This window comes from Acomys russatus, chromosome 19 (genome assembly GCF_903995435.1).
Source record: "Acomys russatus chromosome 19, mAcoRus1.1, whole genome shotgun sequence".
Classification (NCBI taxonomy): Eukaryota; Metazoa; Chordata; class Mammalia; order Rodentia; family Muridae; genus Acomys; species Acomys russatus.
Genome location: NC_067155.1, coordinates 35269174 through 35294856, shown reverse-complemented (window position 1 = coordinate 35294856; position 25683 = coordinate 35269174). Strand labels below are relative to the sequence as shown.

Genomic DNA, 25683 nt, shown 5'->3' with positions numbered 1-25683 from the left:
ATATTTGTTTACAGATTTGCCTTTTGTTCATATTCCTTAGGCTTGATGGTTTTTGTTTTGTTTTGTTTTGTTTTGTTTTGAGCTTTTATATTTGTGTTTATTCTTCCCTCTTTATGGGCCAGTCCCATACATGCAGTAGTGAATGTGGGAAGGGCTGTAATCATAATATGCTCACTGCGTGGCTATTGTTTTTGTTTTAACTATAGCAATGTTTTAAAGGTTAAATAAAGGCCTGACATTTTAAGGCACACATCCCAAATAAAAATTTCCACTGAGCCGAAGGAGTAGCCGTGTTCATATTGGTTTCTAATACATTATTTCTCAATCTTAGTCAACGAGTGCAGGGTATGTCTGGGCATTTTCTTCTTAGAGGGGACAAGTTTGTTTTTTTCCCATCAGCTATCTAAACTGAATGTGGTCCTCATCTGCATCTTCCTGCATTTTGGTTCATGTCAATTCTCATCTGGTGGTTTACAGTCCAAAGGCCTTGTTCTGGAAATGGACTCATTTACATAACAGATTTTATTTGGGCTCAGCTAAAGCATGAGAGTTGTGAGTTTTAGGTACAATAGAATCTCATGCAGTTTCATGCAGCATCATTTAATTGGTTTCTAGTACCTGATACATAAATGTTGCGATTTGGGTGTAAAACTTGTGATATGCCTTCAACTTTCTTCTTTATCGTAAACTTGTATTATTTCTGAATCCTGTCGTTGAAAAGTGGACTCCTCGTCTCTGAGGCATCAAGTTAACTCTTGTGTTGTCTAGAAGGATGGGAGTAATAAACTTGGGAATTTAAAATCGAATGGGCGATTGCCATCTTTTTTTTTTTTTTTTTTTTCCAACTAAAAGTGATCCACGTTGACCTCCCAGGCTTGTATAGCATAACTCGTGCTACGGTGTGTGACGCAGATCTTTAATATTTACGAAGCGTACCCGGGTCTTCAAGTGGATCTCACAAAGCTCTGTGCTGTTCGTGTTGGTTTCTGGCTTCAGTTTGATGGTCTTTTCTTTGCTGCGCAGTCAGAGCGGATAGGATGGTTCCTGGAGAATATCTTAAACAGAATTGGCTTGTGGCTTCTTAAAGGCCTTATTGGAGATGATTTGGATGTAGATAATTAATCTCTCTTGGGTCTTCTGTCTTAGGATCATTGTAGAATCTAAGTGAAAAGCCTTAGCCAATAGGACAACCCAATCTAATATGGCTCACTGTTGACAAGTACGTCCAAATGAGACACCAGACGCGCTTAACTGTGTGCTCACAACCCGCTGGCGCTTGCTACGATGCTTGTAGTTCAGGCTCCTTTTCACTGTGGCTTGGTGCAGATATTTTTAACTGCGTAGAGAGTAACATTTGTCTTTATACCCTAGTTCTTGTTATAATGGTCCCCATTTTTTATGTCTACAGAGAATCTCACATCATAAAGAATTAAGTAATCAGAGATGGAATAAAAGATTTTTATCCATAAAAAAAAAAAATCAATGCCCTCTTTCCCAAAGGTTTTCTGACATTCAATTCTTACTGACTTTAGAGTGTTTAATCCTAATAATGCTAGATCAGACAGCCTGATTTCTGTCACATGCCCGAGCTTCATGAAATGGAGATTTTCACCTTTTTTTGCCCCTGATTAGAAAAAGAAAGAGAGAGTGAACAGTCTCCAAAACATTGCTTACGCTGGTGAAAACCCACAGAGTCCTGGAGAGACCCAGGAGTATCTCAGCAGCAGCTCTCGAACTTTGGGTGGGCTTTTGTCAATGTTAGCATGGAGTCTAAGCATAGTCATCCATGGTAGCCACCAGTGAGGAGCTTGTGGGGACTCGGCATCTCACTAGTCTCTGGAAGCTTTGTATGTCCAGATCTGAACCCTGACACACCACTGCCTGCTCAGTACGTGTGGCCCAGACCCACAGGCACCTGTTATTTTCCCTCTTCATTTAAAACCATTTTAAATAGACAAGATATTATTACAATATATAAACATGTAACCTATAATATATAATATATAAAAATATATAAACACACACGTGATGTATATGGTACCTTTTGCAAATGCATAGTTCCTGGTGGATAACTCAGTCTTTCCTGTTCTGTGCACTTTAAACTCGTGCTGGTGGCTTAACTCCTCTAAGTACATAACCTTCAACTTGCCCAGCGTGTATGACCTGTCAGTAAGGCACACCTCCAAAATTGCGTATCTGTTTTCTTATCAAATTCCACCGCAGACTTTTTTCATCATTATTTCGCTTGAGGAAACAGTCAGCTCCAGACAGACTCATTCCACTATGGATTATTGTTTTTTAAAATTTAATACAGGAAATTTATAAAATAAAATTGAAAACATAATTATCATCTAACCTTCCCAAGAGGTGATGCTGTGGGACTGCACATGGCTTTTAGTGTGTATTTCCTTGGCCTCATCCCTCTTTTTAACTGTAAAAGTAAGAATGAGCTTTTGTCCAAGTATTAAAAGCTTATGAAACCTGGTATTTATTCATGCAAAATAGGTATCATACTAACATAAAGTTACATTTGTAGCTAGAAGACTTTTTTTTGCATCGTTCTGTGGATTGAAACTATACATTATGGATACCAAGGAAGCCTCCTACCACTTAGGGATACCCCTAGTCCCATTTACTTCATCCTCTTATTCTTTTCTTTTTTAAATTGTGCTGGGACACCATTGTTAAATATGAGCCACACAATATGTAAGGTTTATTATAGAATTGTGGGGAGAGAAGGAAGGGGGGGCGCCCCAGAGAGAGACAGAGCAAAAGAGAGTAAGAGACAAAGTAAGAGAGAGAGACAAGGTGGCAGGTCAGCCCCTTTATAGTCTGGCACACCTGGCGGTGGCAGGCGATGATGTCATAAATTGCTAAGCAACCTAGAGGCAGCCACCTGTACGCTAACACTAGGTGAGCACTAAGTCTACATCCCCAGGCCCAAATTTTTATTTTGTCATCATTCATTATTAGCTGTGGTACTTTACTAAGTAGTTGGTTGGCAGAACTCCTCACCCGGACTAATTGGGATTTCCTAGGTAGCCAAGGATTACTCGAACTTCTGATCTTCCTGCTAATGGCCCCCAAGTGTGGGGATTACAGGTGTGTGGCCTCTTACCTGGTTTATGTGGTGCTAGGAGTCAAACACACGACTTTGTGCCTGCTAGGCAGGCCTTCCACAAACTGAGCTACATCCCTACCCAGAATTGCTTGTATAATTTCTGATTATTAAGAGATATGTCGATCTGACCTTGTCCTGGAGGTGTGGTCTTCTTGCCTTGACAAGTAGTCTCCCTCCTGGCATCTTCTTGTTGGGAATGGCTGCCAAGCAGTAACTTATAAAAGTAAATCATATTTAATCATACATCTCTAGGAATACAATCAATCTTTTCCAGAAAAATTTCATATAGCAACCTAATTCACCCTAGGTGTTACCGCCGCCCCCCATTTTTTTGACTCTATTAATGAATGGTCATAGGCAGTTCAGCAGGAAGCCATGGTCATTGTTATTTTGGTTTTGTTTTACTCTTCCCTCCAGTTGTTTTGGTTGTATTTAACATAGATTCTGAGCAGAATTAAATCTTGGAAACAAACTGTCATTACTGTCTCCCATGAGTTGTTTTTGCGCAGACAGCGGAGCGTCTTTAGCATTGTGGGGCCACTGGACATTAGGCAGCCAAGTGAGGTAACCCCTCCACCGTCCCCCAGTGCCAGAACCAGTTCCCTGAGGGTCTGGCCCTGAGCGCCACCGTCTGAGCTGCTGCCCTAGTTGCCATCACTTGTGCCACCATTTCCTTTCTACCACTGTGTCTCACCACTGCCATGTTCCACTGTAGCTACACGTGTCCTACTACAGCTGTTGTGTCTTCACCACCGCTGTGTTCCTACTTCTGCCATGTCTCTACCACCCTCATCCCTACCACTTCGATATCCTGCCATTGCTGTACCCCACAACTTCCAGTTCTTATCCGAACCGCAGTGCTACGTCCTCATGTCCTAGTCCCACGGTCTCACCACAACTGTCATGTCCAGCCACTACCATGTTTCTCACCTCACTTTTTGGTTCTGAGGCCAGTTTTCATGCGGTACACCATCCCCCAGCAGCAGTGTTGACTTGGCCATGTGATGTCTCTGTGCCCTGGAGCTAACCTAGGAATAGCCAGTGATCTTTTTCTTCCTTCCTTCTTTCCTTCCTTCCTTCTTTCTTTCTTTCCTTTTTTTTTCTTTCCTTCTTTCTTTCTTTCTTTCTTTTTTTTTTTTGAGACATGTTTTTAGAGTAGTACGCAAAAAAAGTGGAGGAGGTTCAGATCCTGGGCCTACTCAGTGTCAATTTTCCATCCTGGTCTAAGGCCTTCACTGTGGAAAGGAACTAAAGATGCTCTCTAGAGAAAACCTTGGGTTAGAGTAGCATTTGCGGCTGAGGTGGTGCCTTGTTGCGCTCTCATGCCTGGCATTGGTGGGGGCTGGCGTTCTGTTGTCCTGGAGAGCGCTGTGTTGATCTATCAGAACCCCCACCTTGGTGCGGGGTGTTCACGCATTGGCTCGGTGTTGTCCAGAGCTGGAGCAAGCATCGCCTGCGCTTGAGCAGCATATGGCACTGCGATTTTATTCTACCTTCCTATAATGAGCCAGGGAACTTTCTCTGCTTAAAAATGTGTGTTTATAAACAATGGGCTGACAATGAGCACTCCCATCTGTTAGGTGAGCATAACTCGTGCAGGAATTCTGGTTCGCGGTGGGGGACTTCACAACGCTTTTGTATATTTCCCCCTGGTGCGACATTATCCTCGGAGACGGCACACAGCAGCATATGCCTAATACTCACTTCCCTATCTGCCTCTTCCTGTTGTTTGAAAGCAATGCTATTTTTGTGCATTAGCATATAAGATTATTGTAGAAATTCATAAGAATTTTACATCTATGCGGGATACTTAAAAAGAGAAGAAAGAAAGCCGAGCGGGTAACAATTATGTAAGCGTGGTTATGTCACCATGATCAAATTGTCCTTGCGGCTTTCCAGAGCTGTGCTCCAACCACCTGCCCTCATACTCCTCTAAAAACTTCTGTTGATTTTGCCCTAACCTGATCTCGGAGCCCCTCGTTCCTGTAATCACGGGAACACAACAATCAAAGTGTGCAGCCTTGCAGTCTGATTTGTAATTTAAATACATGGCGTTGACTCTTTGTGCTTGGTTTAGTATTATTCTGATTGTCTCCACTAATTAATTTTGTTTGGGACGAACTGCTCCTCATAATAGAACAGAGTTTTTAAGATTAATGCTCAGCAATATTTTTTTTTCTTATCATAAAAGATTTTATGAGTCCTGCTGTAGGACCACTGCAAGGTTATCAGAGGGAGACTCACTTTGATTAATATTTGCTTACTGCTGAATTGCCGGTATTGTCCAAGTGTTTTATCCGCTTAAAATTATCCCTCTCAGTTCCTTTTCCAGGGTGACTAATTGGACATACTTGACTAAAGAAGATGAGCGGTTAGTTGAATATCAATGCCTGTAGGTCTTCCTGGTGCTGAGCAGATGGAACACGTTAGCTCTTTGTCTTTTGCCTGAGCTGTTTGGAGTTTCTCTGACTGTACTTTGTAGGGGGGCATATCTTCAAAAGATCAGACAACTACAGCCAGAACATCATTGTTGTTAAGGGAGAGCACCTCCAGATTTTTTTTTCAGATGTTAGGGAAATTTGTGTACACTCAAGCTTTCCTCTTTGTGACCCAACCCTTGTGAATGGGATCCAGGCCTCAGGTTCTCATTCCTTTTTCTTTTTTCATTCAGGGATGAGAGTTTTCTTTGTTCTGTCACGGTGTGAACACATTGCTATGTTTTATTTACTTAATTCTTTTCTGTATGGCCTTAGACATGATAAGCAAGTACTGTGCTACTGAGCTGTACTGGCCCCAACCCATATATCTTATATTATTCTACTTAGTTTAGCGTATGTGTGTGTATAAATGTGAGTGCACGCAGAGGCCACGGAATGATGTCAGGTATCCTGTTCCACCACTTTCTTCTCCTCCTTATGGTCTTGAGACAGGGTCTTTCACTGGCTGTGGGTCTAAGTTTGTGGCCGGAACGCCTTAGCCATCCTCTTGTCTCTGCCCCTTTCAACACCGGTGTTATAGGTGTGCAAGCACACACAGCCTTGTTGGCAGGTCCTGGGGGATGTGAACTCAGGCCCTCAAGCTTGCAGCACTAAGTCATCTCCTCAGCCCACATGACGTATTTCAGTATGGTATGGTAGGCGTATCACACGTTGTCTGTGTGTAGCGCATACAGTCCAGTGAGTGTAGCGATCAGCACACAACCTGACACCACCCTTTTTATCATTTGCAAGTGTTTGCCCCACGCTGCCTTTTCAAACCCCCCCCCCCCCGCCCTTTTTTTTTGTACTAAGAGCACGTAGGGCTGTCAAAGGACTCATCAATTAAAGGTTCTTGCCTCGCAAGCTTTTTGGCCAGAATCCAATCGCCGAAGCTCACGTGAAGGTTGAAGGACAGAATAGATTCCACAGGGTTGTCCTTTGACCTGTACATGAGCCCTGTGGCATGCATACCCCCCAATGCTTCATGCCCACCCTCATGAATAATAAACAGAATTTAAAACGTTTTAAAAGAGCACCTAGATGGTCCCTTGGTTGACCTTAAATGCACAATACCGTACAGCTAGTTGTGCACTCTGTGCTTTATAGTCCATCGCTACGATATTTTTCAATTTATATAACTAATAATTGGCTTTCTTTGGTGCTGCCTCATGCCCCACTCATCCTCCCCTGTCGTCACCATTGCGTTCTGTATTTCTCCTTCTTTGATAGACTTATTTCAGTGAGGATGATGTCTGCCAGGTTCGTGCATAATCTTAGGGGGGAAACCTGGCTTTCTTGGTTTAAGGCTACATAGTAGTGTGTGTTTGTGCACGCGCGCACCCATGCACGCATGCATGCATGCATGCATTTCCATGTTCCGTCTGTTCCTGTGCTGACAGAGTCTTGGGTTCTTCTAGGCCCTGGGTGGTGTGGAGCATCAGTGACCGTGGGGGTTCACATATCTTTTTCATGATCTTTGTTTCAGTTCCCTTCAGAAAAGTGGGGTTGGGGCTTCAGTAGTTCCATCTATAACTTTGCAGAGGACCCTCCTCGACTCTATTGTACTATCTCTGCCTGCTGAGTTTTAGGGAGCTCCTCCTCACAGGTTTTTAATATTAACACTCTATCAGGCAGACAGTTGGCACTGGGCTTGTTCCTTCCTTGTTTGTGAACATGACCTATGATCCAGTCAAGTACCATCTCAGGTCTGGGTCCAGGAGCTGTCTAATTCTCTGCAGTGGTCCTTATCCACACCCCTGCTTGCTTGTGGGTTTCAGACATCCTGTTGTAAGAAAGCTAATAGCAAGGTAAATGATTACATTTGAGACCTTTTTCTTTGTCATCTGAGAAAACAAAGTTCTCATCAGCATTATGCATGTGGAGAAGGAAAACGTTAGGAGCATTATATATATGTGTGTGTATGCATATATATATACATTTATATATATATATATATATATATATATATATATATATATATATATATATATATATATATATATACACGTCTGCACTGAGGTGGAGCAGGACTGTCCTGGTCCTGCTTTGCCTAAGGACAGCCCATCTCATCCTGAAGGTGGCAGTGGTCTTCCATGCAGAGTGACATGGACTTTGTGTGTAGGAGTCCACAGTTCCCGAAATTATTTCCGGAAACGCTGAGATTTGAGAGTGTGAGATTAAGCGATTCTTCTTGTCTTGACAAGTCTGCTTTAACTGCAGTGGCCACTAGTTATTTAACACTCTCAGACACCTGACAAGAAGCTGCCTGAGAGAGGGGAGGGTCTGACTTGGCTCACAGTTCGAGGGGATACAGTCCAACATGGCAGAGAAGGCTTGAGGCAGCAGGTCACGTTGCCCTGGCAGTCAGAAAGCAGAGTAAACAGGAAGCAGGGCCTGGCTCCCCAGGGATCCACTTTTTCCAGTGAATTTGCATCCTCTAAAGGTCGGCTGCTCAACCTTCTGAACCAGCACCATCAGCTGGGGACCACGTGTTTAGACTAGTGAGCCTGTGGGGACATTACATATTCCAGCTCCAACAGCGCAGTGATACCCAATTCATGCGTGACACTGTGCTGGCACAGAATACGGAATGAGGTCCTGACTCCGTGCAATAATCTGCAGCCTCACTGGATTCGGCACGTTGGTGAAGTTAATTCACAGTGGTTTCCAGCGGGGAGGGCTTGGGTACGTCTTGAGTGCCCTTGAACGCCTCGTGGGAGGGAAGCCCTTGCTCTCCTCGGCTTGACCACTGATAACTTTTTTTTTTTTTTTTTTTTTTTTTTTTTGGCATTTTGCAGGTATATCATCCCCTCTTTGCGGAAGCAGGACGCCGGGTTTTACCGCTGCGTGGTGCGGAACAGGATGGGAGCTCTCTTGCAGAGAAAATCGGAAGTTCAGGTGGCATGTACGTGCGCAGTGCGAGTTCCGGGCTTACGTGATGAACAGGGTTGCCGCAGCTGTGGGGAGGAGCGGTCTGTCGCGGCAATTGATACTCACCCTCGGTCCCTCTAAAACAGCACTGGGATAAGGGCTGCGGGTGTAATTCAATCGGTCGAATGCTCGCCTAGCTTGGATAATGCCGTGTGTTCTAACCATCGCGCCAAGCAGGGCAGCGGAGGCAGGAGGGTCGGAAGTTGAAGATGATCTTTGTTCACAGAGTGAGCCCAATGCCAGGTGGAGCAACACGAGACACTGCCTGTAAATTCACAAGTGAATTAAAACATAATTAATAAAATAGAATTATGCTTGAGATTGGTATGGAGCTGGCAACATGTCTCAGTGGGCAACGGTACTTGCCACTGAGCCTGACGGCCTCTTGAGTTCTGTCCCCAAGACACATGGTGAAAGGAGAAATGAATTCCCGCAAGGGGTCCTCTGACCTTCACGCGGTCACACATCCTGTGGCAGGAGCTCACAAACACGCAAATAAATAACTATAAATTTAAAATAAAAACATCTAAAACCAAACATAGAGGCCCAGGTGAGGCATTGCTTTCTTCTTCTTCTTCTTCTTTCTTCTTCTTCTTCTTCTTCTTTTTCTTCTTCTTCTTCTTCTTCTTCTTCTTCTTCTTCTTCTTCTTCTTCTTCTTCTCCTCTTCCTCCTCCTCCTCCTCCTCCTCCTCTTCCTCCTCCTCCTCCTCCTCCTTCTTCTTCAAACTGAAAAGATTTAAGGACTTCCCAAACCCATGGGAGCAGGAGGAAAGGTGAGAAAGGTGCTTCCTATAAACCAGCTTCCCTCAGCTTGCTGGTATAGGGATTAAAAATATTTTTAGAATGAAAAGTTGAACCCAGTGGGAGTCAGATTTCTCTGCTCCTTCCCCGTGACCTGTCACAAAGTCATTTCTGCTGCTCAGTAGATGTGGCTAGTCATGCCCCGGCCGCTGTGAATGTCATAGTGATCTGTTCAACAGATCCATTTGGGGGAGTGAGACTTTCAAAAGAAGGCACCATCAAAAGGCAGAGGCCTTGGCTGTCATGAAGCCTTTGGGGGTGGGAGGCCTGGCTTGGGCACACGCTTCTTCCTTATGATGGGACGTCCCTGAAGAGTAGGAACTGCCCAGGGGACCGGCTGCTTCGGTGCCACTTGAGTATGCCATCTAAATGCCATCTTGTTTTAAAGTGAGCAGAACTATGCTCTGAAATGTTACATTATAGGACGCCCAGGCTTGAGGCCACACTGTACTGCATCTCTTCTCTTCTGGTGGCTCCAAGATTGCTGCTTCTAATGTTGACCCCAGTTATGAGCCATAGCTTTATGTCGGCATATAAAGTGATGTGAACCCATCTGGCTCTCCTGTCGTAAGCACTGACGGCGGAGGTCCCCACGCAATACGTGTTTAGCTATCGTTTAAGCCACTAGGGAGGCATTGGTCTAGCTGGTTCGTGAAGATGAAGTCACCGCCAAATTTATCTACAGAATAATTCAGAACTTTCATTCAATAGAAAAATTGAAAACATAATAAATAGAGTGTGGATCGATACCCAAACCATATTTGAGTAAGTTAAGAGCCTGGAATTGATTATAGCACACTAAATTGTATTTATGAAATTTGGACTTTGCATGGTTGTCCGTGCCCTTGTCCCCCCACCCTTTGTTTCTCATCCTTACAGCTGTCTGTGCTCTTCCCTCACTTTCAAATAAGCAAGACTGTTTTACAGTGTTACAGGGCTCTTCCATCTGCGCCTTTGTAGTGTGTCCTGGCACATATAAAATAGCGTTAATGATAAAGCTAGAGATGATAAATTCTTTTATGGAAGATATATATATATATCAGGAGTGGTTGGTGCACACCTTCAATCCCAGCACTCAGGAGACAAATCTCTGAGTTCTGGTCTCCCTAGTGACTCCCAGACCAGCCAGAGTTACATAGTGAGACTCTACCTACAACACAACACAACACAAAACAAAGAAAGGATATGTAGTGGCTGAGGGATGACTCAGTCATTTAAAGTGCTTCCTCCACAACTGTGAAGAACCAAGTGTGGATCCCAGCACCCACATACAGTGCCAGAGCCAGGCAGAGCACTGGGTAAGCAGATATAGGAGGGTCCCTGGGCTTGGTGGCCAGCCCACCTAGCCAATCACCAACCTGCAGGGTCAGTGAGAGATAGTATCTCAAAAGACGGCGGATATCAGTCAAGGCAGAAAACTGATCAACCTCTGGCCTACATGTGGACACTCCCCCGCATACACACTTCATATACATGGGAACATGTACACACACACACACACACACACACACACACACACACACACACACACACACACTACTACTGCTACTACTACTACTACACACAAAAAATATTGAGTGAAAATATCTGTGTGTAATATACGTTGACTGTATCTGATCACAATATAGAAAGTGTTTTTAATGTGTCAAGTTCCTAATTGAAAAAGGAGCCTTTCATATCTACAGTCTGATGGCTGCGACCTAATTTCTTGTTATTTTAATCAGTAGAGCAAAGAGTGACTGACCCAAACTATGTCATTAGCATAGGGGTGGGTAAGAGAATTCTCAGCGAACTCTCCAGTGCTTACCAAAGACTTGTGAGGGCGACAGTCACCCTGGAGATGAAGACGTGGATGAGGAGACCCAGAGAGAGGAAGTGTACCTGGGAGGTACCCAGAAGCACAGCATTTCAGCTCTTTAAAAAGTGCTTCATGGGGCCTGGAGGGCCTTCCAGCACTTTTTTTTTTTTTAGTGTTACAGTCAAGTGTGAGCAGCCATTCTATCATCGCAATGCAGCAAAGCCCTGCGGCCTCGCTGATGAGGGCCATGCCGGCTGCTTTAGAGGCGCGTGCCTCTGCCGGCAGTCACGTCTGTACTTGTCAGCACCTCCGTTCAGTCTCGCTTGTCACCTTGTTAAGTGTGGTGGAAGCACCGGCTTCACTGTAAAATATAGCTATTTCCCTCTCTGACCCTTACTCCCCCTCAAAAAAAAAATTGCCTGCTCCAGAACTTGAAAGTCTAATTTTTCTCTGCAGATATGGGGAATTTCATGGATACAGACCAGAAGAAAACAGTTTCTCAAGGACACGCCGCTCTTCTCAACCTTGTGCCCATCATCAGCTGCCCCAGACCGCAAGTGACTTGGTTTAGAGATGGGCACAAGATCATCCCAAGCAACAGGATGTAAGTGTTGCAAATGCGGACGTAATTCATTACAGAGCCTGAACCCGGCTTAGTAAGCGAAATGACAACAAAGTGACGAGTGATGGGAAAGCCTTGTCTTACGTAGGAGCTTACCCAGTCCTTAAGGAACCGCTGTTGGTGACCAGTGTGACTATTTTTAAGCAGTTTAAGCAAGGGGCTTCGTGTTGTTACTTTCTGCGTGTTGTGTTGTACACCCTGAACCTGAGGTCTAGCTGTCTAGCCTGAAGCCAGTTCCCTCTGGTTTTGAACACATCTCACCACGGTCACCCCTCAACCGTGTGTAGCCTCATTTACCCAGGCCTGATGCTTTCTTAAACAGCTGTGGGGCTTCCCCTCCACGTTCCCTTGAGCCTGGATGTTTGAAACTCCTTTCTGTGATGATAAAGCGCTAATGACTGCTTATTCCTTCATTCTTCCTGTTGTCCAATTAGTGGCTCGTCCGGCTATTGCTACTCACACTGTGAGTCGTTCAGCCCTATCTCAAGGTCTTCCCGCATGCCCCACATTCAAGATCTGCGTTGAATTTCAGGCTGGTTTTCTCCATGTGGAGCTTTAAGTGCTTAAAAAGAACATTGGGTCCATATTTCTTTTCTTTTTCTTTTTTCTTTTTTTTTAATGTTGAGGGGATATACGTAGAGATCAGAGGATAACCTTGGGGGGATCCTCTCCTTTGACCTTGTTTGAGACAGAGTCCTCAACATGTATTACTTAAGTGGGCACCTTGCCGTTGTATGGAAAGATAGTATTGCAACAATAAAAACTGCAAGGATAAAAAAAATTCCGTAAGGGGCTGGGGATTTAGCTTCAGTGGTAGAGCGCTTGGCGCAAGGCCCTGGGTTCCGTCGCCAGCTCTGGGGAAAAAAATTCCATAAAGAATCGTGGAACCCAATGTGCTCGGGGTAGAAGGCAGATAGATGCTTACACTGCTAAGTGGTGGCTCACAGGTTAAAAAAAAGAAAAAAGAAAAAAAATGCATGAGGAAGAAGTCCTTGGGTCAGGTTTTGGAAAAGATGTGGTGGGGACATTTCCTGGGTGGGTTTCAGATGCAACCGTGGAAGGTACCTGTGGGCTGTACAGCCACTTTCCCACTCACAGAGCGCTGTAGATCTCCTCCTCTAAGCCCAAGGGCCACGTTATCCCGCCTTGATATCTGAACCCTTCTGGGCCTGCTTTCCAAATGTTTCTTTTCTGGCAGTCAGAAATAGGTGAAAATAGAAATACACGTAACAGGCGTACTTCAGAATTCTTGTTTAAAAAAAAAAAAAAGATTACCAATTACTTTCAGCAGCGTGGCTGCCATGCCTTTTTCCTGTATCTGAAGTTCCTCGGACACTCACCTTTGTATTGATTCCAATCATAGCAGACGCCTCTTGGGACTCGGGGGAGCAAAAAGGAAAGACCAGTATCACATCGCCGCTGCGGGAGAGGGTTCTGCCAAGCAGAGAGCAGCTGAGCTGCAGCGTGGCATAAATGTTCTGGGAGGACCAGAGCGGAGCACGGGAGGGCAGGAGAGGGTGGCATGAGTGCTGGGGTACCCGGAGCAGCGGGGCTGGGAAAGTGGGCTGCGTTAGTCTTCTTCTCAGGCCTGGAACTTGTAATATGAAGGGCGCGGGATTTGCAGTGATCGGGATCATTTTAATTCACTCGGTAGCAAATACATACATGTTGGTTCACACGTCAACTGTGTAACCAGCTATGCTCGCAAGAATAACCTTCATGCAGAGTATGGAAAGGTGTCCATTGAGATAACTCTGAATTTTTACAACGAGATAACTTCATTCCATGGCATTTTTTTTTTAAACTTGCAGATTCATGCTAAAGCCTATTGAATTCCTAATGAGATAATAAAAAGACAGTACGATTAGAGCCCTAACACAGTGTCCCATCAAACAAATGGTCTGTTTACCAGCATAAAACTATCACTAAACCCCCAGCCTTGGCAGCGTGGTGGCGTGCCTGAAAGAGAGGAGACTGATTATGAATGCTGACACTTCCACAAGGTCCCTTGGTTTTGTATTTTCCACCTCATCATCGCCCCACATTTCCTAAGTGCCTGCTGGGTGAGGTGTCATAAATCAGCGCGCGCAGGCCGCTCTCCAACAGCTTATACACCGTTCCAAGATATATTGCTTCTAAGAAACTTCCACTTCGGAGCCAGGTGGCTACACACAGCTCAGACGGCATCCGAACTGCACCGTACCACCAGGCCTGTGCCTAAGAGCTAGAGCATTCAAACCGAACAGCAGCACGGACCGAGCGCAGGTCAAACGCCTGTGTTTGCTTTCTGCCTCTGCATGTGGGGCTTCCTTCCTGGGGACCTTTTCTGTTGGGGAGGACCCTAGCCACCTCCCTCTCTTTATAGCACGATCTTATGACCTTTAGAAGTTGACCTTTGGACTTATGATAAGGTGGATTCCCCCCCCCCACCCCGTTTTAAAATGAAACAGTGACTCTAATGTTTCCAAACTTGAGGAATTAGTTAAATAGCCTATTAATAATCCTAGAAGCTATTATTTATTGAGGACCTACTTGAAACATATCTTCTGTAATCCTCAGACTTGCCTTCTGGGGCACTTATAATTAGCTCCACTTACAGCTATCAGAACTGAAGCGCAGATGCACTGCCTCACCGCAGGGCACGCGGCTGACAGGCCGCAGAGGGAGCACTGAGGCCTGGGTTCTGGCTGCGGAGCCCACATCCGCCTCCCTGCCAGGCCGGTTCTCCCACTTGCTTTCCTTGATGATCTTGCTTCGTGCTTTTGATCATTTCTTCCATCGCTTCAGGTGTTTTTCCTCATTTATTTAGAAGCCCAGCTTCCAATCTGAAGTGGCACGGGCTCGCATGGGTTGGTTAGAGGCGATGAGAAGTGTCAAATATCAGTATAGTTCAAAAATAGAATCGCTAGGATTTCCTTTTGGATTGATCGATTTGGATTGATTGATTGGTTGGTTGATTGGATTGATTGATTGGTATATAAACGAGAAGAAACCATGAGTAGATCTTAAGATCTGGGACCTGATCAGCTGGTAGGATGGCGTTACTATTCCTCTAAGTGGGCAGAAAAATTTTAATTTTAGAAGAAGCAGGTTTGTGTGTGTTTGTGCTTTGTCTGAGTGTGTGTGAGAGAGTGAGTGTGTGTGTATGTGTGTGAATGTGAGTGTTTGAGTGTGTGTGTGTTCTGAGATGGAAGTGTTTTCTTCAATTCTTTTTGTACAGGTGATGGTAGGAAAGACACAGCCAATGACTAGAGAGTTGCGTGTATCAGATTCAAGGTCAGTAGAGCGGTCCAGGTTGGGAAGATGGATGGAAAGGGAGCCAGACTCCATAACTAGCGTGGCCGTCGTTTAGGGCCTGAAGCCCGTGGCTGCCTCACACCTGAGACCTGGGAAACCTTTCTTACCTTGTCTTCGGGCTTTAACCGTGAGATTCCTAGTCAGAATCTACGACCTGTGCCTTCCAGGGCGCCTGATCTCATTTTCCTCGGCTCCTTCTCTCTCTGAAAGGAGAAAGGCTGCCCATCTCTCCTGTTAAACAGGAGCTGGTGGTAGTGACAGGGTTCACTGTAACTATCTTCTAGTGGGTCTCACTGGAATGTGGAGATCCTAATATCATCCTCTTAAGATTTATGGCATTAGTCAGAACTCTCATAGAAGAGGAGACACTTGCTTGGTGGTCGTGGCGCATGCCTTTAATCCTAGTGCTCAGGGAGGCAGAGGCAGGTGAATCTCTATGAGTAAGAGGCCAGCCTGGTCTGCAAAACAAGTTTCAGGACAGCCAAAGCTACATAGAGAAACCCTGTCTCGAATCCACCCTGACCCCCCCCCCCAAAAAGAAGAGGAGACACTTACGTTAGCACCTCAAGTATTCGATCGTGTGTTGATTCTTCCACTCTTTAAGTCCTGTCTACTTGAGGTGTTTCTAATCATGTCTGGGCTTTCCCAGGCCGATAACCACCAAAACCATACTTCTTTCATAACCCAGTGGCCTGGTATATAAGGCAGAGATTCAGTCCTGGAGTACTGACTGGATGGGTGGTTGTCAGGACCATCAGGTGGCATCTGCACGTCCCCGGCAGAAGAGGGATGAAATAAAAGCAGCACACTGCAAAGAAAATGACTGCTGACACAGAAAAACATCCTGGGAAGGCAAATGATGTTTTGAAAGCAGCGGAGAGTAAGTTATACTGAGAAATATGAATAGATGATTATGGGTTTTATGTGTCTGAGAAGATATTTAAAAAATGCATGTTTATTCTTTTGATTTACTGGATCCAAACAGTTAATTTGCTGCCTTCTCATGTCAGAGTTGAAGACAGCTTTGTCTCATTAATGTAGTCTAAGTTGAAAAACAGAAAGTCCGCTATGTTATCCTGGCTAAGATCTATTTTCTTCCTTTCCTTTTATTCCTCACACTTTGAAATGTGAATCTGGATGCCATGTTCCTCCTACCCCCAGGAGGTAATTCCTGCCGGCAGTTATCAGATTAAGATGCAAAAACTTGGTGTGTACAGTACCAATTCTTTTGCTTAATTGCAGGTTTTTTTGTGCTCAGAGTGCATCCTGTACTCTACCTGACAGGCATGTGTGAGCACAAGCATTCTTGCACATGGTTTTTCCTGGAGATGTGAAGTTTATAGATTGAACATTTCAAAGCTCCAGTTGGCTTTGCGATAGACGGCTTGCCAGTAACGATCTGGACTGTGAAGTATGGGCCATAAACAGCATCCCAGGTGACTTACAAACAGCCCGGCTCATAATTGTCCACACTTAAACACTCAGGCATCTATTAACTTCTTACCATTTCATTCCCGCTGCTCCAAGAAAGATCTGTTGAAATTAGCGCTTGTGTTGGGAGCCACAACCCAGTGCTTGCGTGAAGTAGATCTGGTTGTAATAATATTTTTATAGTTAACCGAGCTTTCAAAATAATGTGCTTTAAAATTTTTTATATTATATTTTATGGGCATTTTGTGACTGTTTATAGAATGTATCTATACTTGTGAAGTGAGTCCTTCCTTAGCATGAGTAAAGCTGACTAGACTATGAGGGTTCCAGTCCAGGTGCCAGTCTTGGCCAAGTTACTTTTCTCCCCTTTATCCATTGTTTCTGGTTTAAAAAAAAAAAAAAATAGGAAAAGTGCAAGGGAAGTGTTTGTACCTCCATTTTCTGTGCTTCCCTGTGCCAGTGTTGATAGGAAGGCTGGTGCCCATGGCCACACCCACTGCCTCCTCAGCCCTGCACCTCCCTCTGCCTCTCTCCTCTCTTTCCCTCTATCTCTCTGCTCTTCCCTCCCTTGAGTCCATAGGTACTTACTGAGTACCCCTCGAATGCCTAGCAGCAGACTGGTTGCTAAGTGCCAAGAGGAAAGCAAGACTTCAGCAGTGCTTCTGTTGGCTAGCCCCTGTTCCAGTGTGGCAACAACACGTAGGGACAGATGCTAAGAGGACGTGGCCAAGGAGAGACAGCTGACCTAGGGGTAGGGCTCCTGTGCAAAGGATGTTAGTGTTTGGGGATATTCCCTCAGTTGATTGTGTGCTTGCTTTGTAGGCAGGAGGACAGGGTTCAATTCCCCCAGAAAGTACATCAGAAAACTAAAAGGAGGCATGGTGGCCTGTGCTGGTCATCCCTGTGTTGTTGCGAAGGTAGAGACAGGAAGATCCCTGGAGCTCACTGGCTGGTCAGCCTAGCCTGCTTGCACAGCTCCAGGCCAGGGAGAGAGCCTAACCCAAAGAGCAAGGCAGGAGAGCTCTTGAGGACCAATACCACACATTGTTTTCTGGTCTCCACACACACGCATGAGTGCACATCCATCTGCAAGCACACATATGCATGCACAAAAATAAACGAATGAATGCCAGACAGTTTTGAGTTACAATATGACTAACATAAAGTACACAGATTTTTCAGCCCATGGGTCGGTGAATTTTTGCAACTGTGCCTCAGATGTAATCTCCCCGCCCTCCGAGTGGAGAGTTCCTCCTGTTTCTTCCTCTAGCTCCCCTCCCCAACCAATGTAATTAGCATAGATTGGTGATTGTTTCTTATTCTAGACCTTCATATAAATGGAGCCATTGAATATGAAATCCTTTGTGTCTGGCTTCATTCATTCAACCTAATTTCTATGATAGTCTCAATATGACATTTAATAATAATAATAATTAGCAATTTTGGAGTTGCCAGGCAGTGTTTTAAGTGCTTTATTTATAATGACTCATTCAACCTTCACAGCAGCCAGTGAGTGGGGACTGCGATTATCCTGGATTTACTGGTGAGAAGGAAAGCAGACAGAGGCCAACAGCTAGGCAGTGCTGGCACTGTGGGATTGCAGAGTCGCCCCTCTGTGCTGTGCTGGCCTCGCAGGGTGATGTTCACAGCTGAGGAGCACCAGCCATGCACAGCCCCTAAAGGATCTGTGTGCTAGGCAGGGGCCAGATGCAAGGAGTAGCTCAGTGTGTTTGCTGAAGAGTCATGCTAAAGCCTGCATTGTGTGTGTGTGTGTGTGTGTGTGTGTGTGTGTCTGACGTATGTGCACATGTGTGTGGATATGTGGGCTGTGGCCAGAGTGCTGTGTGCCCTGCTCTACCACCCTCTGTCTTATTCCCTTGAGCCAGGGTCTCCCACTGAACATGAAGCTAGGCTGACAGCTAGCAAAGCCACAGCAATCCTCCTGCCTCTACCCCTACCAGCACTGAGGTTACAGTTGTCCCTACAGCCTTGCCTAGCCTTTTTTTATATAGGTGTTTAGAACCAGAACCCAGGTCCTCATTCGTATTCAGGAAGTCTTCATCAGCACCGAACCATCTCCCCAACCTGTTCGAGCTATATTCACCACAGCTCAGCGGCATCAGTGTGTTCACATTGTTGGTCAGCCATTACCCGCCTCCACCTCGAGACCCCTACACTTTGCAAACATTAGCGTCTTGTATCTGTTTAAGCAGCAGCTCCCTCCCCCAGCCACTGGCATCCTACTGCTCATCTCTGCAAATGCGGGGTGAGTACTGTGTGATAACTGTGGCACACAGGCAGGTATAAGAGCCAATCTGGGGTGACCCGTGCTGCCCTCCATCCAGTTCCACAAATGCTCATCTCTTCCGAAACAAGTGCAGATTGCAGCCAGGAAGCCAGCACTGGTCCAGTACACCTCGCACGTGCTTGGTTTCTGAGTGGAATCCCATGCACACAGCTGTGTGGAATTGGCTTTTGTTGCTCGGCAAAATTTGTACTTCATTGGTGTTGTCACCATGTGAATGGTTGGGGCACTATTGTTGTATACGAGTGTTGGGGTACTATTGTTGCATACGAGTGTTGGGGCACTATTGTTGTATACGAGTGTTGGGGCACTATTGTTGTATACGAGTGTTGGGGCACTATTGTTGCATACGAGTGTTGGGGTACTATTGTTGCATACAAGTGTTGGGGCACTATTGTTGTATACGAGTGTTGGGGTACTATTGTTGCATACGAGTGTTGGGGCACTATTGTTGCGTAGGAGCGTTGTGGTACTATTACTGCATATGAGTGTTGTGCGAATGTACCAGCATTCTTACGATCAGTGCTCTGTTCATAGCTACCTGGGCTCTATCCAGACGGGGGGTCCGTCTATCAGTGCAGCCACTGTGAACACTCTTGTGTGAGTTTTACCATGAACTTAGCCTCACATTTTCTGGGACAGATACCCAGGTGCTAGTTACTTGTTCTGTCCTTTGATTGCTAAGGTGACATGAGCCTCTTTTCCAGAGTGATGGTTCCCTCTTCATACTGACGCCAGCACTATGTGCGTGGTTGCTTTCTCTGCCTCCTTTCTGCCACGCAGTGTTGTCCCCCTTTTATTTTTTTAATCTGTCCACCCTGATCGATATCTGATGACATCTCATTGCTGTTTTCTCTCCCCTCATTGAGTTTTTAATTTTCATCTCCCTCAGTGGTGAATGATGTTGACCACCCCTTCATGTGCTAATTAAAAAAGGAAAAAAAAAAAAAAAGATGTGGTGCAAAATGTTTTCATTTGTTCTAAAAGTCAACCGAAGGAGTGAAAAAAGAGACTCTGTCCAGCTAAACTGAGAGAGATCGTTCCAGTAGATCTGAGGCAAGCAAGCTCTCAGATTAAGGGCAGAGATACTGGCAGCAATCCTCCTGCCTCTACCCCTACTAGCACTGAGGTTACAGTTGTTCCTATGGCCTTGCCTGGCCTTTTTTATATAGGTGTTTAGAACCTGCACCTGACCAAGACTCTATGGAAACTGGGGGAGCTGGTATCATATGAGATAGAGGGAGTTGGGTACTCACTCCATTCCTAGGAAAACTCCAGAAGGAATAGAGAGAGCGGAGGTGGTGTTGGGAGAGATCGCTGTTGACCCCAAAGGGAGTCCTCTTCAGAGTCAAGAAGTCAAATAAGCTTCAAGAAAGATGGGTCCAAGCTGAAGCCTGGGCGAGCTGATCTGGCTGCAGAGCTTCAAGGCAGGTCTTACATCCAGCCATGTCTTGAGTAGAGCCACTGTCAGAAGCAAAAGGCGGTGACAGAGGACACAATGCCTGATGCCTCCAGCCGGCCAAGGGACTCTGAGACGCAAGAGCTGCAGCAGCATCATAGCATCCCACAGCAGCCAGGCCGCCTTCGAAGGTGCAGGGGCGTGGGGATGCCTTAACGACGTGGCGCTGCCCACACACTTAAGGCTGAGTTTGAGGCTGGATACTGAGTCTTGGTGGGAATACACCACCAGAAACGTCAGACTCCACACGAATATTTTCTCTAAGTTAGAAAATGGTTATAAAATTACGGTAGTGATAGTAAGTTGAGATGGCTCTGGGGCCGGGGAGGGGGGCGGCTCTTTATTGTGAATGCCTCAGAGAGCAACCAGTGCCCATGGTGTGTAACGCTAAGGGACTTGGTTATTTTGTTTTCGTGTAGTGTGGTGTGTGTGTGCTATGATGTATGTGGGAGCATGCGCACATGTGTGCTCACATGGCCAGAGTGGGATGCTGGGTGTCCTCCCTTTGTTTGCACCAGGCTGGTGACCCTCCTGACTCCAACCCCTATAGTACTGGGCTTGTGTGCAGTCAGACCTGGGTTTTTCATAGTTGCTGGAAATTAGGACCTGGGGCCCCATGCCTGTGCTCTCATCCACTGAGCTTGGTATTTTCTTTAAGGTGAGGAGTCCCAGAGGTCCTCCCTATACCAGCAAAAATTGTCAACTGGAGAGGGATGGTATAAAGAATATGTGTGAGGAGCAAAGCCCTCACAGAGATGTGGGCTGTATTTCTCTCACTCTACCTGCCTTCTGAGGCCAGGGCTTTAGAACCCTGATAATGGGGCTGGAGAAATGGCTCAGAGGTTAAGAGCACTGTCTGCTCTTTGAGAGGTCCTGAGTTCAATTCCCAGCAACTACATGGTGGCTCACAACCATCTATAATGTGATCTGATGCCCTCTTCTGGCCTGCAAATGTATGTACAGACAGAGCACTGTATACACTATATATATATATATATATATATATATATATATATATATATATATATATATATATATATATATATATTTTTTTTTTTTTTTTTTTAAGAACCCTGATAATGTGGTGAGAGGTGACTGAGGTAGCCCTTGCTGGGTGGCGAGAGGTAGCTGAAATGGCCCTCATGATGTATGTTGAGAGGTAACTGAGATAGCCCTTGATGTATGGTGAGGTAGCCCCTGATGGGTGGTGAGAGGTGACTGAGATGGCCCCCTGATGTGTGGTGAGGTGACTGAGATAGCCTCAGCTATGTGGTAAGAGGTGGCTGAGATGGCCCCTGCTGTGTGATGAGAAGTGACTGAGATAGCCCTCTGATGTGTGGTGAGAGGTGACTGAGATAGCCCTCTGATGTGTGGTGAGAGGTGACTGAGATAGCCCTCTGATGTGTGGTGAGAGGTGACTGAGATAGCCCTCTGATGTGTGGTGAGAGGTGGCTGAGATGGCCCCTGATGTGTGGTAAGAGGTGGCTGAGATGGCCCCTGCTGTGTGGTGAGAGGTGGCTGAGATAGCCCTCTGATGTGTGGTGAGAGGTGACTGAGATAGCCCTCTGATGTGTGGTGAGAGGTGACTGAGATAGCCCTCTGATGTGTGGTAAGAGGTGGCTGAGATGGCCCCTGCTGTGTGGTGAGAGGTGGCTGAGATAGCCCTCTGATGTGTGGTGAGAGGTGACTGAGATAGCCCTCTGATGTGTGGTGAGAGGTGACTGAGATAGCCCTCTGATGTGTGGTGAGAGGTGGCTGAGATGGCCCCTGATGTGTGGTAAGAGGTGGCTGAGATGGCCCCTGCTGTGTGGTGAGAGGTGGCTGAGATAGCCCTCTGATGTGTGGTGAGAGGTGACTGAGATAGCCCTCTGATGTGTGGTGAGAGGTGACTGAGATGGCCCCTGCTGTGTGGTGAGAGGTGACTGAGATGGCCCCTGCTGTGTGGTGAGAAGTGACTGAGATAGCCCTCTGATGTGTGGTGAGAGGTGACTGAGATGGCCTCGAGAATTCCTAGTCTCTGGCAGACTGCCAGGCAGTGTGACAGAGGGGTGCCTTGTAGACACTGTTGGATCAGATTGTGGGCTTTACCTAGAAGGGGACACCTTCTCCAGTGCGCGGCTAGTCTCATCCCAAGGTGCATAGGGAGGAACAGAGGACACCAGTGACTCCTTGTGGTGAGGCTCCTGCTCACTGATGTGGCAGGTCACATTCAGGCAGCCATCCCTGTGCAAACCAGTCGGCACGGGGAGGGGTGCTCTTCAATGGCTTGGCTCCATTTGAGTTGGCAATGTAGTGTTTAACTTTAATGACAAGAGTTTAATATTCTATGTAGCGATTTTTCATTTGAAATAAAATGCCACTTCATTTTACGGGAGCAGATCTAGTGACAATAATGCATTTCTTTACAAATATTAGCCTATTATACATCTTAAGTCAGTTGCACATAATTGCATTTCACCAACTCCACATAATACTTTAATTAAAACTAGGATAATTAAAATACAGTTTTAATGAGCAATAAATTCTGCAGTTGCCAAGCCTGGAATGTATTAGTTGAATCACACCTTTCTCTTTTTGAGCTCTTTAAATTTGTGTCTGCATTATGTTTTGACATGCCGGCAATCATAAGCAAGAGACCCTTTTAAATGCATATAATAGTATGTCCTAGGAAACAATGCTTCCTTAGAACCGTCTTATCTTGCATATACTCCTTACATAGCCTTGGCCATTTATGCCGACTCTAATCCCTTGAGGCAAGGAAATGGTTCCCTTTGTCCATGAGGACACAACAACTCAGCACAGTGACTGGTCACACTAAGCAGTGAACATTCATTTCACGATCAAGTGTTTTTTTTGAGTGAATATACAGTATCAGGTGGCTCATTGTAGGGAGATGACCTATGTGGCGGCTACTGTTTGTTGTCAACCTGACGGAATCTAGGATCTCCTTCGAGATGGGCCTCTGGGCAAGCCTGTGGGGGATTATCTTATGTTAATCGATACAGGAAGAAATATCTTCACTATGGGAGAGATAGCTCCTTGAGTAGGGCATCCTAGAGCTGTATAAAATGGGGTAAGTGAGTTGAGCATGCCTGTATGTGTGTCTCTCTCTCTGCTTCTTGGCTGTGGATGTCACGTGACTGGCTCCCCTGAGCTCTTGCCATTGTGGCTTCTGAACAGGGAGCCAAAACAAACTCTCCAGGCTTTAAGCTTTTGTAGGAACATTTTCCCCCAGAGAAACTAAGGCAGACTGGGACCCGGGGCACTGGTGTTTCAGCCTCAGCTGGGCAAATCAACAAACTCCTCTCCACAAACTGGAGATGATGGTGTATCTTTAGCAAAGAGCATCCTGTTGCTCTGCTAACCTCTTAGCATTTGGACTGGGAAGACGGCGTAAACCCCATGGGAGGTGTGCAATCCCAGTCTAGCCTGCAAAGTGAACGTGACATAGTAGCCATGTCACTGCGGTGCTTACCTCTGGTAACTGCACAATGTGTGTTCGTTGCTGCTCTAGTGCCGTGAAGAGACACCGTGACCAAGGCAACTCAAAAAAGAAAGCATTTAACTGGGGGACTGCTTACAGTTTTAGAGGGTCAGTCCATGATTATCATGGCAGGAAGCAGACAGGCATGGTACTGGAGCAGTAGCTGAGAGCTTTACATCCTAATCCACAGGCAATAGACCGAGAGAGGAACTGGGCCTGTCGAGGGTTTTTAAAACCTCAAAGCCCACCCAGAGACACACCTCTCCAAAAGGCCCCACCTACTCCAGCAAGACCACACCTCCTAATCCTTTCCAAACAGTTCCACTAACTTGAGGACCAAACCTTCAAGTGTATGAACCCATGGGGGTGCAATTCTCACCCAAACCACCCTACATGGATTCACACTAGCATCCAGTCAGCTCCTGGCCATCTCATTTGGAAAGTTTTGATTGTAGGTTGTTTTAGCCTGATGAAGTTTTCAACCCCAGGTTCGTAGCCCCTTGTCATGCAGGCTGCAGGCAGCCCTGCCCCCCTCCCTTTGCCCTTCCCTCCTGTCCCAGATGCAGTGTCCTTGGGAAGTCCAATCTGGCCTTACTATTGGCTGGGTAGTTAGGGAAGCCTGGTGATTGTGGGGCCCACACTTCACTCTATACATGGCTTCTATCTATCTGCCTCTTGTTTGGAATATCAGAGCCATGCTGCCTGACCCCACCCCCCACTCCCCAGGCTCTTCACTCCTTCCTTTGATCCTTCAAGAAACTCTATCGTTGGTGGAGAATTAACCCTTGAAGTGCCAAGTTCCCTAGGTGGGACGTGTGCCTCAAGCCTGGCTGAGGGGAGAGGCCTAGAGGAAACAATGGAAGGAAGGATTTGTAATGCTGTCTCGGCCAAACCCAGACCGAGGTTGGTCCTTCACCACAGCTTCCAGCCACAGTGCAGTCCCTACACGTATCCAAGAGAGCCAGGTCCAAGACTCCATCCCTCCTTAAGCTTTGATGATGCTATACCATAGGGGGTGTCTGTTCTCGTTTGGTCTTAGCCCACGAAATCTTGGGTACCCACACTAAGTTCTGCCAGCTGCACTCAGAGCTCAAGAAAAAACCATAGGGTGTGTCCCATAGCAGGGCACTCATGGGTTCCATTTTGGGTTCATTCTTCCTTGAATGGCAGAGAAAAAAAAAAGGCAGCAAGGCATGTGAAAGGAGCACACAGGGTGTTAGCTGAAGGAGCATCCCTCCCTTTAACACGCAGATGGGCGCCCACTGTGGAGAGACCTTAGACGTGAAGGCATCCCTGTCTGGGAGGGGAGGTGAAGGAGACTGTGTGGGGAGCAGGCCATACCACCCTAGAGAAGAGCAGGAACAGAACACCAGCTGTCCCCGCGGCATCACTTCCGGCATGCCCCGAGGACTGTTCCATACACGGAGCGAGGTCACACTAGCCCAGTGGAAACCTGGCGTGAGCACATTTGGCCATCTGTTGGCCCCCGAACTGGCTGTCCTCTGGAGGCTCGGTGCCTGGGAACTTGCCTGGGTGATATGCAGCCCATGCAAATCATGTGGAGACATCGGTGTCCTTATCTTCCTGCAGGGCTGCTCTCAATCTTCCTGGCAAGCTAGTAAAGAAAGCAGACCCAGGCTTATCACACCAATTTTGCGGATGACAGCATGGGAGAGAGAGAGGAGCTAAGTGATTTAAAGTCAAATAGTACACGAACAAAAGCACTGAGGACGGACCTCAGCCCATGAGCGACATTTGTGTGTGATCACTTTTTGGGGACCGCTCCTGACAACACTGCTCTCAGCTTGCCCACCAGGGTGGTGAGGTAGCAATAGGACCCTGTGCTCATCTCAGCCTTTGGCTTCTGGGTACCACAAGCAGCCAGGTCCCCCTTGAACTCTGAGGGGCTGGTCTTAGAGCACCTAGACCCGTCTTTTGTAAATTACGAAGTGTCAGA

General features: G+C 46.2%; 1 protein-coding gene across 1 annotated transcript in view; it reads left to right on the top strand.

The window, feature by feature from the left end:
• Nucleotides 1-25683, top strand: part of Sdk1 (sidekick cell adhesion molecule 1) — a 952579-nt gene that overhangs the window by 354940 nt on the left and 571956 nt on the right. Inside the window, exons 3-4 of the mRNA XM_051161155.1 lie at nucleotides 8397-8503; nucleotides 11585-11732. Of these exons, the coding sequence (XP_051017112.1) occupies nucleotides 8397-8503; nucleotides 11585-11732 (255 nt within the window). The remainder of the gene's footprint in view (nucleotides 1-8396; nucleotides 8504-11584; nucleotides 11733-25683) is intronic.